Raw genomic sequence first — 18,134 nt, forward strand, 5'->3', positions numbered from 1 at the left:
TACAGATATGCTGCGGGGTGGCCGCTCTGCTTCTACTGGCCACCATCATCTTCTGCGTCGTACACACGCGGCGTGCGCGCAAGCAGCCCCTGCGGCACGCGCATGTCGAGCTCAACCCTATACAGGCCGCGCTCAGGTAACAAAACGGAGTGTAACTTATATTATACCGGGTGTGGCCTGTAACACGAGCAAATAATTAAAACAAAGATTGTACTCCTCAAACGGTGAAACTTTTGTTCAACAACTTTTAAAAATTATGAAGTATTTAGACTCCCTATTTTTCATACAAAATAAATATTATCTTCAATGGACGCCATCGCCACGCCATATCATTGTGATTGACGTTGCTTGTCACGCCTTAAACATAACAAAATTCGCAATACATTGCGTCTTAAAATAAACTTTAAAGTGTAATAAAAATCAAACCACAAGTTATTTTTAAAAGTCCCTGAACAAATGTTGATCAGTATGAGGAGTACAGCCTACAGTTAAATTTTTTGCTCATATTACAGGCCACACCCGGTATGCCAACTAGTGAGCTCTCCGAGATGGTTTAAATCTGTTAAAAGTATTCTGATGTATGTCGATATGGATGTTTAGATTGCACGATATAATGGCAACAGCGCAATCAAATTGCTTTTTTGTTTTTGTACTGATAAAAAAATGTTTTCTGAGAAAATGGCATTAACTCTTATAATAGACCGATTTCACTATCTAAATGACATCAGATTTAATTGTGATCAAAACTCTTCTTCGGGTTCCTCATGGACACTTACCCCCTTATTCATAAACGTTTACTAAAGTTGACAAGCCGATAATAATCGTTTGTCCCTTTCTATCATACCAATACGTCGGAAAGGGACAAACGATTATTATCGGCTTCTCAACTTTAGTAAACGTTTATGAATAAGGGGGTTAGTAACTAACTCCACGGCCGATTCGGCCACGGCGACTGCTATCAACTCCGTTGCTGTCTCTGGTGTGCTCGCAAGTGGCTGACGTAGCCGATCTTGTTACTAAAAGTTCGCGAACATTGCGGGCATGTGAGCACACCATTTGAGTAATTATATTGTATTGCCGCAGGTGGTCTGGCTTTTACTTCATCACTTAGTATCATCCCGTGATCCAAGCACCTTCACCCCCCTATAGCTGTAGCCTTACTAGCCTTACTGATAGTGCCTACACACGGCTGCACTGGACCGCGACCTTGGTGCGGTCCGGCGCACGTTCGATCATGTGTAAGGTGGTCCGCCGTCCGACCGTCCGTTAAGGACGCAGTTATAAGACTTATAAGTGAGCACGAAAAAGAGATAGACCGCAACTATACTTCGTTTTTTTTAGCATTAGAAATAAGGTAAACAATCTCGACGTGTCTTTTTATTGAAAAACGCGTTTATAAAATAAGTCACGGCAAATACGTAACAATTATGAATCTAATACGATCATTTATATTCTTCTGCTTTCATAAGTAATAGTTACTGATTTTTAAAAAGCGTATTTCAACTAAAAGACATGTCAAGATCGCTTACCTTCTTCCAAGTTCTTTCTAATGCTAAAAAAACGAACTAGCCATAAGCCGCACGTGGCGCTGTCGCCACCTAGCGGCCATACTTGTCCTGATTGTAACAGACGCGTTTTGTTAGAGTGAGCCTTCTGTACCTAGTACTATTATTTATTCTGTGGTACTGTTTTTTAACAAGCTTTTATTAGGTCGACCTGTATGTAACTATGTAATGGAATCTAAGGTAACTAATTTAACCACCTTCGTAGCGTCATGAAAATTGGCATACAGCTGCCAATTTTCATGACGTAGTTCTGATGACAATACAATAATATGGTACTGTCGAGCTGATCTGATGATGGAGACAGGAGGTGGCCATAGGAACTCTGTGATGAAACAACGCAACCTAATTGTGTTAGTGGTTTTTAGAATTGTCTCGATGAGTATTAGTTGCCTGTGAAAAAAAAAGTACAGTCGGCGATAAAATCTTGTACCAAAAATGAAATTTTTGCCAAAAACTTATTTTACAGATACGTGGTGGGCCACATCGGCGGGCGCACGCCGCTGGTGTCGGCGCCGCCGCCGGACATGCCGCCCATCGCGCTGGAGGACCTCGCCGCCGCCTACGCCGAGCGGCAGGCCGACTCCGACTACGGCTTCCAGAAGGAGTTTGAGGTACGATACCTAACCTTCTGTCAGCCACAGACGGCTATGGCCGTCATCGTATAGTCTTGCCACGGACGGCTACAGACGTCAGCTTTGCCAATGCAATAGGGACTTACGCACGCTTAAAGTTAAACGGGGCACGGCATATTCCTTCGCTGTCTGGCATTCAAAAGGCTGGTATTCCACCTGTCCAATGTCATAGCGTGTCACTCTCTCATTAAGCAAATTGATAAATGCAAATATATATTGGACCAAGAAATTGGACAGGTGGAATACCGACCTTAGCTACTTGTGGCTAAAGAAATATAGTACATACTTACATCGAAAATTATATTCACATATTTGTATATGAAACGAAATATTCCACTTTGACAATGGAAACTTTTTTGTGTCTTGTGATAATCCAAGGTCCAAAAACATCAAATCAACTTGCAAATTTCCTCCATACTCCGACTGACGTTAAATTACCATTGATATTGACCTCAGGACAGAGGCTTCTCATTACAAACCCGTGTTTGTGTTGAGACACTTAACAATATAAATTTGTGACGTTCCACGGCAAAAGGTACCTTATGGCGGCTGGCGCTTACATCGCATAGCACCGCAATAATATTGGAGCGGCGTTAATAATAGCGTAAGCGCCAACCGCCATAAGGTACCTTTACCCGTCGGAAGTCACATTTAAGGATATTCTGCTAATTGCATCCTATTTTATACATCCGTATATAAATAATAAGACTGTTTTTAAATTGTAATATTTTTTGTTTCAGCTGCTACAAATGCTCCCCGAATGCTACCCGGACCGCACCACGCACGCGTCCGAAGCGCGCGAGAACCAGCCCAAGAACCGCTACCCCGACATCAAGGCGTACGACCAGACGAGAGTCAAGCTCTCCCAGATAGATGGCATCACTGGCTCCGACTATATCAACGCGAACTATGTCATGGGATACAAGGTTAGTGAACCGCTACCCCGACATCAAGGCCTACGACCAGACGAGAGTCAAGCTCACCCAGATAGATGGCATCACCGACTCAGACTATATCAACGCGAACTATGTCATGGGATACAAGGTTAGTGAACCGCTACCCCGACATCAAGCCCTACGACCAGACGAGAGTCAAGCTCTCCCAGATAGATGGCATCACCGGCTCAGACTATATCAACGCGAACTATGTCATGGGATACAAGGTTAGTGAACCGCTACCCCGACATCAAGGCCTACGACCAGACGAGAGTCAAGCTCTCCCAGATAGATGGCATCACCGACTCAGACTATATCAACGCGAACTATGTCATGGGATACAAGGTTAGTGAACCGCTACCCCGACATCAAGGCCTACGACCAGACGAGAGTCAAGCTCACCCAGATAGATGGCATCACCGACTCAGACTATATCAACGCGAACTATGTCATGGGATACAAGGTTAGTGAACCGCTACCCCGACATCAAGCCCTACGACCGGACGAGAGTCAAGCTCTCCCAGATAGATGGCATCACCGGCTCAGACTATATCAACGCGAACTATGTCATGGGATACAAGGTTAGTGAACCGCTACCCCGACATCAAGGCCTACGACCAGACGAGAGTCAAGCTCACCCAGATAGATGGCATCACCGACTCAGACTATATCAACGCGAACTATGTCATGGGATACAAGGTTAGTGAACCGCTACCCCGACATCAAGCCCTACGACCGGACGAGAGTCAAGCTCTCCCAGATAGATGGCATCACCGGCTCAGACTATATCAACGCGAACTATGTCATGGGATACAAGGTTAGTGAACCGCTACCCCGACATCAAGGCCTACGACCAGACGAGAGTCAAGCTCACCCAGATAGATGGCATCACCGACTCAGACTATATCAACGCGAACTATGTCATGGGATACAAGGTTAGTGAACCGCTACCCCGACATCAAGCCCTACGACCAGACGAGAGTCAAGCTCTCCCAGATAGATGGCATCACCGGCTCAGACTATATCAACGCGAACTATGTCATGGGATACAAGGTTAGTGAACCGCTACCCCGACATCAAGCCCTACGACCGGACGAGAGTCAAGCTCTCCCAGATAGATGGCATCACCGGCTCAGACTATATCAACGCGAACTATGTCATGGGATACAAGGTTAGTGAACCGCTACCCCGACATCAAGGCCTACGACCAGACGAGAGTCAAGCTCTCCCAGATAGATGGCATCACTGGCTCCGACTATATCAACGCGAACTATGTCATGGGATACAAGGTTAGTGAACCGCTACCCCGACATCAAGGCGTACGACCAGACGAGAGTTAAGCTCTCCCAGATAGATGGCATCACTGGCTCCGACTATATCAACGCGAACTATGTCATGGGATACAAGGTTAGTGAACCGCTACCCCGACATCAAGGCGTACGACCAGACGAGAGTTAAGCTCTCCCAGATAGATGGCATCACCGGCTCCGACTATATCAACGCAAACTATGTCATGGGATACAAGGTTAGTGAACCGCTACCCCGACATCAAGGCATGCGACCAGACGAGAGTCAAGCTCTCCCAGATAGATGGCATCACCGGCTCAGACTATATCAACGCGAACTATGTCATGGGATACAAGGTTAGTGAACCGCTACCCCGACATCAAGCCCTACGACCGGACGAGAGTCAAGCTCTCCCAGATAGATGGCATCACTGACTCAGACTATATCAACGCGAACTATGTCATGGGCTACAAGGTTAGTTAACCCGCTACCCCGACATCAAGGCCTACGACCAGACGAGAGTCAAGCTCTCCCAGATAGATGGCATCACTGGCTCCGACTATATCAACGCGAACTATGTCATGGGATACAAGGTTAGTGAACCGCTACCCCGACATCAAGGCGTACGACCAGACGAGAGTCAAGCTCTCCCAGATAGATGGCATCACCGGCTCCGACTATATCAACGCGAACTATGTCATGGGATACAAGGTTAGTGAACCGCTACCCCGACATCAAGGCGTACGACCAGACGAGAGTCATGCTCTCCCAGATAGATGGCATCACCGGCTCAGACTATATCAACGCGAACTATGTCATGGGATACAAGGTTAGTGAACCGCTACCCCGACATCAAGGCCTACGACCAGACGAGAGTCAAGCTCACCCAGATAGATGGCATCACTGGCTCAGACTATATCAACGCGAACTATGTCCATGTAACCACAGAGACAAAATGTTGTCCTCATTGTCCGAAAGATAAAGTCACGTGGTTTTTGGTTTATATTATTTAAAGATATTTTTATATTTATTTAATAGGCTATAATAGGTTGATATTCAGGATTTAGATTTTAGAATAAAAATACCCGATGTTTGATATTGTCGATGACAAAGGTCTTGGAATAATGTAATATACTTATATAAAATGCACCAATAAAATACGATTTGCAAAGTAAAGGTGGTGGTTGCAACGCTATAATTGTGTTTATCGATAGATTTCGTTTTCCCCATATTAATAGGGGATATTACTGCAATGTTCTGCCGCCAGAGTGCAGCACTACCGACTCAGTAAATTCATAGACTAACGTATACATACTGTGCCTTAAACTGTTTTTGACAAGTTTTCACAGACAATAATAAATGACATTGGTGCATCAAGGCGGTTTGTTAACAAGGGCCTACCGGTAAACGCGAAAATCGAAATTTAGTTATTCGCCTCTTTATCGCTCGAATATGCAAGAGTGATAGAGATTAGATAACGAAATTTCGATTTTCTTGTTTCGCGGTAGGCCATGTGATTGACGTGACGTGTGATGTGTCAATGTGGTTTGTTTACTGTATGCGCCACAAAGGTGCCACCTACGCAGAGCTTTGCCTAATATTCCCTATTATTACATTATATTATATGTGTGATGTCTTTCTGCGCTAAACATCTATTCGGCTTCTTCCACTTTCTATTTATTTCCAGTTAAAAGAGTGTGAGAAGGAAAAGTTGGAATCAGAGGGGTATTGGGATAATGAACAGAAATCGGAAACCGGAGAGTATAATCATCGGGTAAAATACAATAGATATGTTTCCTTGTATGTGACTAATATTGGCGGCTATTATGTATCTAATATTATTTATGTTTGCCACCACATAGAAGTGAATTTTGAGACCTTTATATAATGTTTGTGTCAAAGTCGCTACGCATCCCGCGATCTGCAGTTCTGGTTAGCCTGAGACCTCGCGCCTGCGCTCGCGCATAGCAACTAGTATAATGTTCTCGCGTACTTACTTGTGTAAGTCGCTGCGGGCAAAATAAATAAATAAAAAATGTATACCTACCTACATATTTATTTTTTGTGTTAATTTTGCAGTAATTCAATAAATTTGCACTTAATATTATGTAAATATGTACTCGTCAAGATAATAAATTCTTAGTATAAGTATGTTTAACTCATGTAAGTGAATTGTAATATTCTTATGAGTAATAAAATTTCTTTAAACCTAAAGTGACAGTTATGCTCTGGTTTCCTAGGATAGCGGTGCCGTATACCGGGTGTGGCCTGTAATATGAGCAAAAAATTAAACTGTAAAGTCTATTCCAATAGAACTTGCTAACTATGTAAACAAACAACGTAATTTTGTTTTATCACTGTTTCTCTTTGAATTTTCACAGTACCTCATCAAATACCATTGAAACCATACACATATACACTATTGAAACGGTCCGTTCCGTAAAATACATAAATATGTAACTGTATCTTGGATATTTAGTTAAAAGTTTAAAATGGTTTCATAAGTTAGGTTAGTAGGACCTGATGGAATGGCGGTTTTGTTTCTTTTAAATTCTACAATTGTCTATGATGGGTAGTGTTGTGACTAAGTTTGTAATATAAACCCGCTACACACTACCCAACCCACGCTCTGTACCTACCGCCACGGTTATAAAATACATCAATACATCATTCTTAAGTACTAAATTGTCTTCTGATCGTGATTATACAAATTAAAAATAAGAAACTACTTGTTTTTTACTTTTGGTATTTTATTATTCGATATGGTTTGACATTAGTAAAGTAGTAAGTAAGAGTCTTGCCCATCACTAATAAATTGATCATTCACAGACAATTTCAATATGGCGGTTTGTTTACATAGTTAGCAAGTTCTATTGAAATGGACTTTAGGCTGTACTCCTCATACTGATCAACATTTGTTCGGCGACTCTTGAAAATAACTTGTGGTTTGATTTTTAATACTCATTAAAGTTTATTCTAAGACGCAATGTATTGCGAATTTTGTTGTTTAAGGCGTGACAAGCAACGTCAGTCACAATGATAATGGCGTGGCGATGGCGTCCATTGAAAATAATATTTATTTTGTATGAGAAATAGGGAGTCTAAATACTTCATAATTTTTAAAAGTTGTTGAACAAAAGTGTCACCGTTTGAGGAGTACAATCTATGTTTTAATTATTTGTTCATGTTACAGGCCACACCCGGTATAGCGGCCGTCTCCATACAAAATGCTACGACATCCATATTTAGCCGTATTATTTTGTATGGAGACGGCTGCTATATGACGGCACCGCTACCCTAGGAAAACCGAGCTTTATGCTCTGGTGATCTCTGAGTTTATTTCTATATGTCTGGCAACAATTAGGCAAAATTGTCATACTAAAATTACTTCATTGTTTTTTTTTTTGACAGTTTCTATTACATTGCGAATTTTCCCTTTTTTCTATCGTTTTTAACAACATGTTTCGCCGTAACAACTTAGCGCATTAAAAACCTTATCGACAATCTTCTTAGGGCCCCCCCACATCTGGCGTCTTTCGAGCGTCGGCGTCTACAATTCTATGGCCGACGTCGACGCAACGTCGACGCAGCGTCGACGCAACTGCGCAGCGACGTCATTTTCCATAGCGCTGGACCGACGCCGACAGACGCCGACGCTCGAAAGACGCCAGATGTGGGGGGACCCTTATACGAGTGTTCATTTAATTACTGCACATGTGTCTTCCGTTTCTTAATACAACATTGTACGATTCACATCATACGGTTGTAGTCAAAGGAATTGAAACCTTATGTACAGTAGTTACAATCCATATTTAAATGGTAGCACCGCGCCTATGACCATTGGCCTGCCATTTAAATATGGATTTTAATTACTGTGTAGAAGGTTTAAATTAGTTTGAGATTATTAAGATGAGTCCTGAGTCAAAGGAATTGAAACCTTTTGTACAGTAGTTACAATCTATATTTAAATGGTAGCACCGCGCCTCGACCATTGGTCTACCATTTAAATATGGATTTTAATTACAGTGTAGAAGGTTTAAATTAGTTTGAGATTATCAAGATGGGTCCTGACTCCATAGTTTGACGTGAGTCGTACGTAACTGTATGTTTTGTTATAATCTAATGTGTCTGTCTGTCCCTCTGCTTACTAAGGATCCGTCGGAGCCTAGCCAGGTACTGCTGATTGCGTTGCTTATTCCTTTTGCCGTTTTCTTTTTTCCCGCTCTATCAAATATGCATAACGTTTATTTTTCTTGTTTTTATTGTGGTACAACAAAGCGAAAGTGTTATTATTTTACATTTCTACAAATAATATCTCTGTGTCATAGAAATGTTGCCTATAAAAAATCGTATTTCCTTATCTGTCATTAATATAAGAAAGGGATAAAACATAATGTAATTAAATCAGGCCCGTAAAGTTTTATAAAGTAGGGGCTATTCTATAAACTACTTTTTTTCTCGTCAGGAGCACAAGCAGTTCATTTGCGCGCAAGGCCCGACAGACACGACCGTCAACGACTTCTGGCGAATGATTTGGGAACACGGACTGGAGCTGATCGTGATGCTGACCAACTTGGAGGAGTACAGCAAGGTATTTAATAATTCTATACTTCGTTTTTTTTAGCATTAGAAAGAACTTCAAAGAAGGTAAGCGATCTTGACACGTCTTTTAATTGAAAAACGCATTTAAAAAATTAATAAGTATTACTTATGAAAGCAAAAGAATATAAATGATCGTATTAGATTCATAATTGTTACATATTTGCCGTAACTTATTTATGAAATGTGTTTTTCAATTAAAAGACACATCAGGATTGTTAACCTAATTTCTAATGCTAAAAAAACGAACTATAGTTGAAATTGCAGCTGGATAAAATACTGGTGTTCTCAAAAAACGAGGAAATTTCCGCACAAAACAGCTCGGTCTGTGATGATTTGTAGGCTAACCCGAGGCGTGCGTTTGCTTCGACCGAGGTAGAACGACCCAAAAACCAGCTGTTAAATTGTATATTTAACAGCGCCATCTATCTCACCTCTTACGTACTTTATCGAGTCTAGAATCCCTAGATGGCTTAATGATCTACATAACGTACCTACTTAGTTCCCTACAAAGTGCATAGGTGGCGCTGTAATTAGTTTTAATTATTTTAGGCTAGTTAATTTGTGGTGTACTCATGCCACTTTTCGAATATACACCATAAGAAGCACACGCTGGTTTGTCTCCGACTCCCTCAAGATCCTCCGACCTACGCCCACGTGCCATCACCAGCCAAGTGCGAGTCGGACTCGCGCACGAAGGGTTCCGTAATTCCTCAAAGTCATAGTAGCGTATCCGTACAGTGATTTGTTTTTATTGTGTTGTCAGGTGAAATGCTCCAAGTACTGGCCGGACGAGGATCGCGGATCGCGGGCCTTCGGCGCCATCACCGTGCATCACGTCTCCGAGAAACGGTAATGACTAGGGCCCGGAATTTTGGGTGCGGCTTTTTATCTATATTATCAGACTGTTACTGTATCAATGCGGTTAATTTACTTAAACTATGTGGGAGAGCTCGCTTTGCTCGGACAACATATTATAAAAACTCAAAAATGCGCGTTTTCCCAGAGTTAAGACATAGCTAGATCGATTTTTCGCCCCCTAAAACCCCCATATAGCAAATTGCATCGGAATCGTAGAGCTGTTTCCGAGAAGCCCGAAATATAAATACATATAAATAAATATATATAAAGTAAACGTACTAGAGCTCGATATGCTAATGCCCAATAGATGGCACCTTGCTGTCACCTCTATTGACAATGACTTAAGTTTCAAGATGACATGTACTGGGACCGCGTCGAGCACCAGTACGTTTACCTTATACAAGTATTGCTTATTTAAAGGTATAAGATAAAGTAATAGGGATGTTATAAAATATAAATATTTATTTAATGTAGTAGTAGTAAGTAATTAACGTAGTCATAAGCCAAAACTAACAATTGTATGGATAAAATTTATCTGAAATAAAGAATTAATAATAATAATAATAAAGGTTTTATACTCATTTCAATAAAGCAATTTAAACGAATTAAACTTTCCAATAGTTCGATTTTTTTCATCACTCAAAGAAATTTAATAAAGAGCCAGATAAAAAAAATGGTATAGTCGATAACATTGATAAATATGTAGTCTTGTGCTCTGCTACAATCTGCACCCAAAATTCGGGGCCCTAGACCGATTGATCCATTTGTTGCAGGTATTCTGATTACATCGTGAGGGAGTTGAAAATCGTAAAGCAGGCTACGAACTCAGAGGGCCAGCCGATAGTTGAAAACAACGGCGTTGCCAAGAGAAACGGAGGTAAATTGCTACTTGTTACTTTTCACACCACCTATTCGGAAAAGAGCTTTTTCTTCCCTGCTAGGAGGGATCAAATTCGCACTTTTCCTCCCTGCTAGGAGGGATCAAAATGACACTTTTCTGTTCAAGCACACTATTTTTACATTATTTTGTACATTATTTTTTTAGCTTAAATAATCTGTTTAAGCTGATCAGATTGTGTCAACACTAAGATTTTTTTACTTTCCTCATAGTTGATGTGAAAAACAGTATGTGTCACATGGTATCAAAATTATTTCGTCTTGGGCGTTTTCACTTGAATCCCTCGTTACGCTCAGGATTCTACTTTAGATTGTAGAATCCATCGCTTGATTCAGGATTCAATGTACGTCTTTGACGGAAATATATCATTTTGATCCCTTGTAACACAGACTACTATTCTTTGTAGCTTGTGTGCTGATTTAGGATGGTATTCCAGCTGTCCAATGTGTATTTTCGTCTCACATTTTGCTTCCGTGGGCTCTCAATAACCTTTTTGGTCCACCTTTCCGGGTGCATGCGGCAGACATGTCCAGCCAGCAATGGCGGATTTGCCCTAAGGCCAAGTAGGTCACTACAAAAATCTACGTATTAACGTTATCATAGATTACAAAGTTATTCCAAAATGTATACATTTTGTTCAGATTGCAAAGACCCAGAAAGCGGGAGCGCCCCTACATCGCCACGGGAGGTAAAGGACAACACCCGCGTCGTGCGCCAGTACCACTTCCTCATGTGGAAGGACTTCGCCGCGCCCGAGCATCCGCAGTCCATACTCAAGTTTATCAAGGTAAGGAAAATCCCATCCTCGTCGCCAATTATTATACACGGTGTAACATGAGGAAACCGAATAATTTTAACAGCGTATTCCTGATCATATTTAGAGACAAAAATGTCATATAAACTTTTTTGAAATTCGCCGAGCTTCAGAGATATTGATGATGATGATGATGATATTCGTTATCCCTCATCAGGGACATAGGGCTCTCAGAAGGGATTTCCATTCTTCGCGGTCCAGCGCGGCCTCTTCCAGCTCCGCCCAGCCGAGAGATATTATTAATTAAAAAAACAAAACCAAGTTTTTATTGTTACATAGTGTAAAAGGCCTTTTTGATGGCGATGTTACTGCTATGGGGCGTAGTCTAAATATCCTTATTGATAGATGACAAAAAGTGACAAGTAACACTTTGCAAAAAGTAGGTTTTACGAAAAAATAAATTAAAAATCAATTTTAAGTGACAATTTTACCAATAAAATTTATTTTTTATATACAAATACATTAAAAAAATTGAAAAAAAACAAAACAAAAAAAAAATTTTTTTTGGTGAAATTGACCTAAACTCATATTAAATTTTTTACTTCTTTTGACCTCAGAAATGCGTGGTTAAAATTATTCGATTTCCTCATGTTACACCGTATATATTGAAATAAAGAGCCTAAATTAATTAATTATCTTTTTATTTAACACACGTAGTTTACAGTTATGTTTGGTAACAAAGACAAGACAGCCGGCGTAGTCTATGACATAGAGCGGGGAAACGTTCCATTCCTCACAGCTGACGCCTCTGCCACGATAACGAACGCTCGACGCTGACGCCAGCCGCCATACAGGGCTATAACCGCGAAAATCGAAGTTCGCAAATTGCGGGCATTTTTCTCTGTCACTCTAATTACGCCTTCATTGGAGTAAAAGAGAAAGATCCCCGCAATTTGCGAATTTCGGTTTTGACGGTAGCCCCTCTGGATCAGACCTATAGGGCCCGCATGCGGGGTGCGGGAGATTTCCATAATGCATGCCATTATGAGTTTCACAAGTCCTTTTACTGTTATCGACTTACCGCCTGCGGGAGTCATCTCACGCTTTATATCGACCGAGTTATAACCTTATAAGTTTCATCATATTTGTAGGTTGTTCATTATGGGTACAAGCCGAACCAAAAACCAAATGTAAAATTTTTCGTTGAACATGGACATTTTTTGTTTTTTTTCTAGCGTATGAACGAAGCCTGGTCGCACCTAATGGGCCGGCCAGTGGTGGTCCACTGCTCGGCCGGCGTGGGCCGGACGGGCACGCTGGTCGCGCTGGACTGCCTGCTGGAGCAGCTGCGCACCACGCGCCGGGCGGCCGTGTTCACCACCGTCGCCGAGCTGCGCCGCCAGAGGAACTTCCTTGTGCAGTCGCTGGTGAGTCTGTGACGCTGCACGGGCACGCTGGTGGCGCTGGCCTGCCTGCTGGAGCAGCTGCGCACCACGCGCCGGGCGGCCGTGTTCACCACCGTCGCCGAGCTGCGCCGCCAGAGGAACTTCCTTGTGCAGTCGCTGGTGAGTCTGTGACGCTGCACGGGCACGCTGGTGGCGCTGGCCTGCCTGCTGGAGCAGCTGCGCACCACGCGCCGGGCGGCCGTGTTCACCACCGTCGCCGAGCTGCGCCGCCAGAGGAACTTCCTTGTGCAGTCGCTGGTGAGTCTGTGACGCTGCACGGGCACGCTGGTGGCGCTGGCCTGCCTGCTGGAGCAGCTGCGCACCACGCGCCGGGCGGCCGTGTTCACCACCGTCGCCGAGCTGCGCCGCCAGAGGAACTTCCTTGTGCAGTCGCTGGTGAGTCTGTGACGCTGCACGGGCACGCTGGTGGCGCTGGCCTGCCTGCTGGAGCAGCTGCGCACCACGCGCCGGGCGGCCGTGTTCACCACCGTCGCCGAGCTGCGCCGCCAGAGGAACTTCCTTGTGCAGTCGCTGGTGAGTCTGTGACACTGCACGGGCACGCTGGTGGCGCTGGCCTGCCTGCTGGAGCAACTGCGCACCACGCGCCGGGCGGCCGTGTTCACCACCGTCGCCGAGCTGCGCCGCCAGAAGAACTTCCTTGTGCAGTCGCTGGTGAGTCTGTGACGCTGCACGGGCACGCTGGTGGCGCTGGCCTGCCTGCTAGAGCAGCTGCGCACCACGCGCCGGGCGGCCGTGTTCACCACCGTCGCCGAGCTGCGCCGCCAGAGGAACTTCCTTGTGCAGTCGCTGGTGAGTCTGTGACGCTGCACGGGCACGCTGGTGGCGCTGGCCTGCCTGCTGGAGCAGCTGCGCACCACGCGCCGGGCGGCCGTGTTCACCACCGTCGCCGAGCTGCGCCGCCAGAGGAACTTCCTTGTGCAGTCGCTGGTGAGTCTGTGACGCTACACGGGCACGCTGGTGGCGCTGGCCTGCCTGCTGGAGCAGCTGCGCACCACGCGCCGGGCGGCCGTGTTCACCACCGTCGCCGAGCTGCGCCGCCAAAGGAACTTCCTGGTGCAGTCGCTGGTGAGTCTGTGACGCTGCACGGGCACGCTGGTGGCGCTGGCCTGCCTGCTGGAGCAGCTGCGCACCACGCGCCGGGCGGCCGTGTTCACCACCGTCGCCGAGCTGCGCCGCCAGAGGAACTTCCTTGTGCAGTCGCTGGTGAGTCTGTGACGCTGCACGGGCACGCTGGTGGCGCTGGCCTGCCTGCTGGAGCAGCTGCGCACCACGCGCCGGGCGGCCGTGTTCACCACCGTCGCCGAGCTGCGCCGCCAGAGGAACTTCCTTGTGCAGTCGCTGGTGAGTCTGTGACGCTGCACGGGCACGCTGGTGGCGCTGGCCTGCCTGCTGGAGCAGCTGCGCACCACGCGCCGGGCGGCCGTGTTCACCACCGTCGCCGAGCTGCGCCGCCAGAGGAACTTCCTTGTGCAGTCGCTGGTGAGTCTGTGACGCTGCACGGGCACGCTGGTGGCGCTGGCCTGCCTGCTGGAGCAGCTGCGCACCACGCGCCGGGCGGCCGTGTTCACCACCGTCGCCGAGCTGCGCCGCCAAAGGAACTTCCTGGTGCAGTCGCTGGTGAGTCTGTGACACTGCACTGGCACGCTGGTCACAACACCACTTTAGACTGGACTTTTTTTTTGCCTGTTTCATACATTTTGGCTGGTTCATTTTCTATGGGAAGGTAATTTTTATACTGTGTATATTTGTTACTTTTCGTGAATTATGCCATAGCAATGCTTAGAATGAATTTATCTTTCCAGAAACAATACATATTCGTGTACCGGGCGCTGGTCGAGTACGCTCACTACGGCGACACGGAGATCCCAGCGTCGCGGCTCAAGTCCAGCATCGATCGCCTGAGGAACACAGCAGAGGGCGCCGACAAGTGCCTCATGGAACACGAGTTCGAGGTACTGTTTAGATCCTATTGGTTAATACTAACCTCTGTATCTATAGATAGATAGATAACCATTTATTAGCTTGCCACAATGCACACATTGATAGAAAAAACAGAAACAATAACAATATCAAACTAAAACTAAAATCAGGAACAGATGTATCAATAAATGTGCTGTGTGCGTTGCAGCAAAACAAAAGGGTTCTGGCTCAGTAATACGCTCCACTCTTTCGGGTGAAGCACTGATAATTTCTGCCTATTTAGGGTAGATGAAAACATTACATGATCAAATAATGTAGGTATGCTCTGGTTTCCTAGGATAGCGGTGTCGTCATATAGCGGCCGTCTCCATACAAAATACTACGACATCCATATTTAGCCGTATTTTTTGTATGGAGACGGCCGCTATATGACGGCACCGCTATCCTAGGAAAACCAAGCTTTAAAGTCAGGTCGTTCAGTGACTGGTCCATGCGGTTTTGTATTTGGTCGGTTAAACAATAAATGTTATAACTACCCGAAAATATACAAATTGTTTGTTTATTTAACTACCTTAAGATACAGACTATAGGCTCTGTGAGTTGTAGACTTCGTGAACCCTCATAGCTCCGCCACTTGAACATTTTATAATAACGAAACAGCTAAAGTAAGAAATAAGTTGGTGTGGCTTATTCGCAGTATGGTGGTAGTTACTATAACTGTTCCTTTTAAAGTGCTACAATAGACTTGAACATTCGCTCGATAACATAAACATCTATGTATGTAGTTGTAATCTATTTACAAAATGCGACCTCCAAAAGAGAAGTCGGACAGATATACGAAAGCATTTCACTAATGTGGGGCGGGGGGCGTAGGGATGACCAAGTAATGTTAATATTCTTAAATGGAATATTGTTGCGTTTACACAGAAAATGATGAACCCGCCAGTAACAGAACCAGTAAAGTCCTGCTCAGCGGGCTCCGTAGAAGAAGCCCGGGCCAAGAATCGAAGCCCGGAATACCTACCGTATGACCGCAACCGCGTCATACTGGCACCAGCGCCGCCTCTGCACTATTCCACCTACATCAACGCGTCGTTCATTGAAGGTAAGTTATCAAAAGGTTGACGACCTCATACAGTTCATATAGAGAAACACAATTAGGTCATCTACCCTGTAAATGGGACGGCAAGCTGCTAAGGTTTTCACTGAAAAGGTTGACGACCTCCCAGATTGAGGACTTTTACGCTTAAGTCTTGAACTCATTGAGTGGTGGTTGGCGAGCAAAAGGTTGTCGACCCCTGGAGCTAGAAATACCTACCCTATGACCGCAACCGTGTCATATTGGCCCCCATTATTCCACCTACATCCACGCGTCGTTCATTGAACGTTTATGCATTAGGTTTACTTTCAAGAAAAGGTTGACGAGCCCTGAAGTTGGGGCATTTACAGGCAAGAAAAGGGATGTGCGTACAGTTAAAAACTAAAGATTGCCGACCACTGCCTGCTGTGTGTGTCAGTACAAAAGCCTGAGCTCTGGTTTTCGGCACCAGGGGTGGGCAAATTTATTATTTTACAAAGTTGGTAAAATGATAAATTTTGTTTATTAAGCCATTGCCTTTGTTTGTTATAGTTTGGTGTTAAGTTACGGTGATTGGTAAAAGTTGCCATGAAATCAAAATGCTATGTATTAGTTACACGTTATTGTTAAAGCGATGGTAAAGCATAATGGCTAAAGTTGTTTCTAAAATCATTTTAAATTGTTGACAGCATACGACAATTCAGAAGGCTTCATAATCACGCAAGACCCGCTGCCTAACACCATCATGGACTTCTGGCGGATGGTGTCCGAACACAACGTCTCTACTATCGTTATGTTAAGTGAGGTACGTATATTGTAACTTATATTCTGTAGATGTAGGCGTCAAGACCGCTAAGCTTAAGTGGGACTGGGCTGGACATGTCTGCCGCATGCACCCAGAAAGGAGGGCCAAAATGGTTACTGAGTGGGAACCCTCAGAACACGATAGACGGTGCACGTTGGGGTTCAGGCAGACCGAAAAGGAAATGGCACGACGACTTGGACACATTCTATCTACCCCAAGTGGTGGGAAAATGCCGATGACAGGGTCGAGTGGAGAAAACGAGGGGAGGCCTTTGCCCAGAAGTGGGAGACCAAAGTAGGCTAATAAAAAAATAAAAATGATATTCTAACATAAATAATAATCCTATAAATAAGCAGAATTCTGCTTGAAGAAATTCTTCTGGGCAACCTCTATTTTCAGTCTCTATTTTTTCGGTTCTCAAGTTTTTACTGTACATTTTTTCAGCTGGGCGAGGGCAAGTGCCCGCGGTACTGGGACGACGGCACAGCGCAATACGAGCATATCTCAGTGCAGTATGAAGAGAGCGAATCCTGTCCGTACTACACGAGGCGGCAGTTCCGGGTCACCAATAACAAGGTAACGTGGTGACCGAGACGGCGCTATACACGTGTGTAGCGCCGTCTCGCTCACCGGATGTGAAGTGCGGACCGGCATAAAATGTGAAGACAGACTCCTCATTTTTTCACTGATCATAGATGGCCAGTCATTATAAAATTCTAACAATTCGAACAAACGCATACATACATACATAAATACACACACACACACACACACACACACACACACACACACACAAACACCGAGACTCGCCGTTTTAATGTGCTCACGACGCGCAAACATTTCACTTGGAAGTAGATGCGAATAAACGGTTGTCAACCTCTGACTCGATTGTAAACATTCCAGAGCGGCGACGTGTGCGTGGTGCGACAACTGCAGTACCAGGGCTGGCCCACGGCGCCGGGCCACGTGCCCGAGGTGACGCGCGGGCTGGCCGAGCTGGCCGACGCCGCGCGCCAGCAGCCCACGCCCGCCATGCACGCCGAGCCCGCCATGCTGCTGCATTGCCAGTCAGTATACTTACTTTTAGGAAAAGGTTGCTGACCGCTGGAACCTAAGGGAAATGTTGATGATGGTACATCATGGTGCTGCTCTATCATTGAGTATACTGATACTTAGGAAAAGGTTGCCGACCACTGGTACTGAAGGAAAATGTTGATGATCTCTGGTACATCATGGTGTTGCACCATTGAGTACACTGATACTTTGTAAAAGGTTGCTGACCGCTGGAACCTAAGGAAAATGTTGGTGATCATGATACATCATGGTGTTGCGCT

General features: G+C 44.8%; 1 protein-coding gene across 1 annotated transcript in view; it reads left to right on the plus strand.

Annotated features, from left to right (window-relative positions):
- Window positions 1-18,134, plus strand: part of LOC134675666 (tyrosine-protein phosphatase 69D) — a 47,424-nt gene that overhangs the window by 26,538 nt on the left and 2,752 nt on the right. The window contains exons 15-27 of the mRNA XM_063533996.1: window positions 6-136; window positions 2,032-2,176; window positions 2,938-3,123; window positions 8,885-9,010; window positions 9,785-9,870; window positions 10,653-10,756; window positions 11,419-11,564; window positions 12,767-12,958; window positions 14,800-14,949; window positions 15,845-16,022; window positions 16,685-16,800; window positions 17,245-17,376; window positions 17,704-17,867. Coding sequence (XP_063390066.1) covers window positions 6-136; window positions 2,032-2,176; window positions 2,938-3,123; window positions 8,885-9,010; window positions 9,785-9,870; window positions 10,653-10,756; window positions 11,419-11,564; window positions 12,767-12,958; window positions 14,800-14,949; window positions 15,845-16,022; window positions 16,685-16,800; window positions 17,245-17,376; window positions 17,704-17,867 — 1,856 coding nt within the window. The remainder of the gene's footprint in view (window positions 1-5; window positions 137-2,031; window positions 2,177-2,937; window positions 3,124-8,884; window positions 9,011-9,784; window positions 9,871-10,652; window positions 10,757-11,418; window positions 11,565-12,766; window positions 12,959-14,799; window positions 14,950-15,844; window positions 16,023-16,684; window positions 16,801-17,244; window positions 17,377-17,703; window positions 17,868-18,134) is intronic.

Source organism: Cydia fagiglandana, chromosome 22 (assembly GCF_963556715.1).
Source record: "Cydia fagiglandana chromosome 22, ilCydFagi1.1, whole genome shotgun sequence".
In the NCBI taxonomy this organism is placed as follows: domain Eukaryota; kingdom Metazoa; phylum Arthropoda; class Insecta; order Lepidoptera; family Tortricidae; genus Cydia; species Cydia fagiglandana.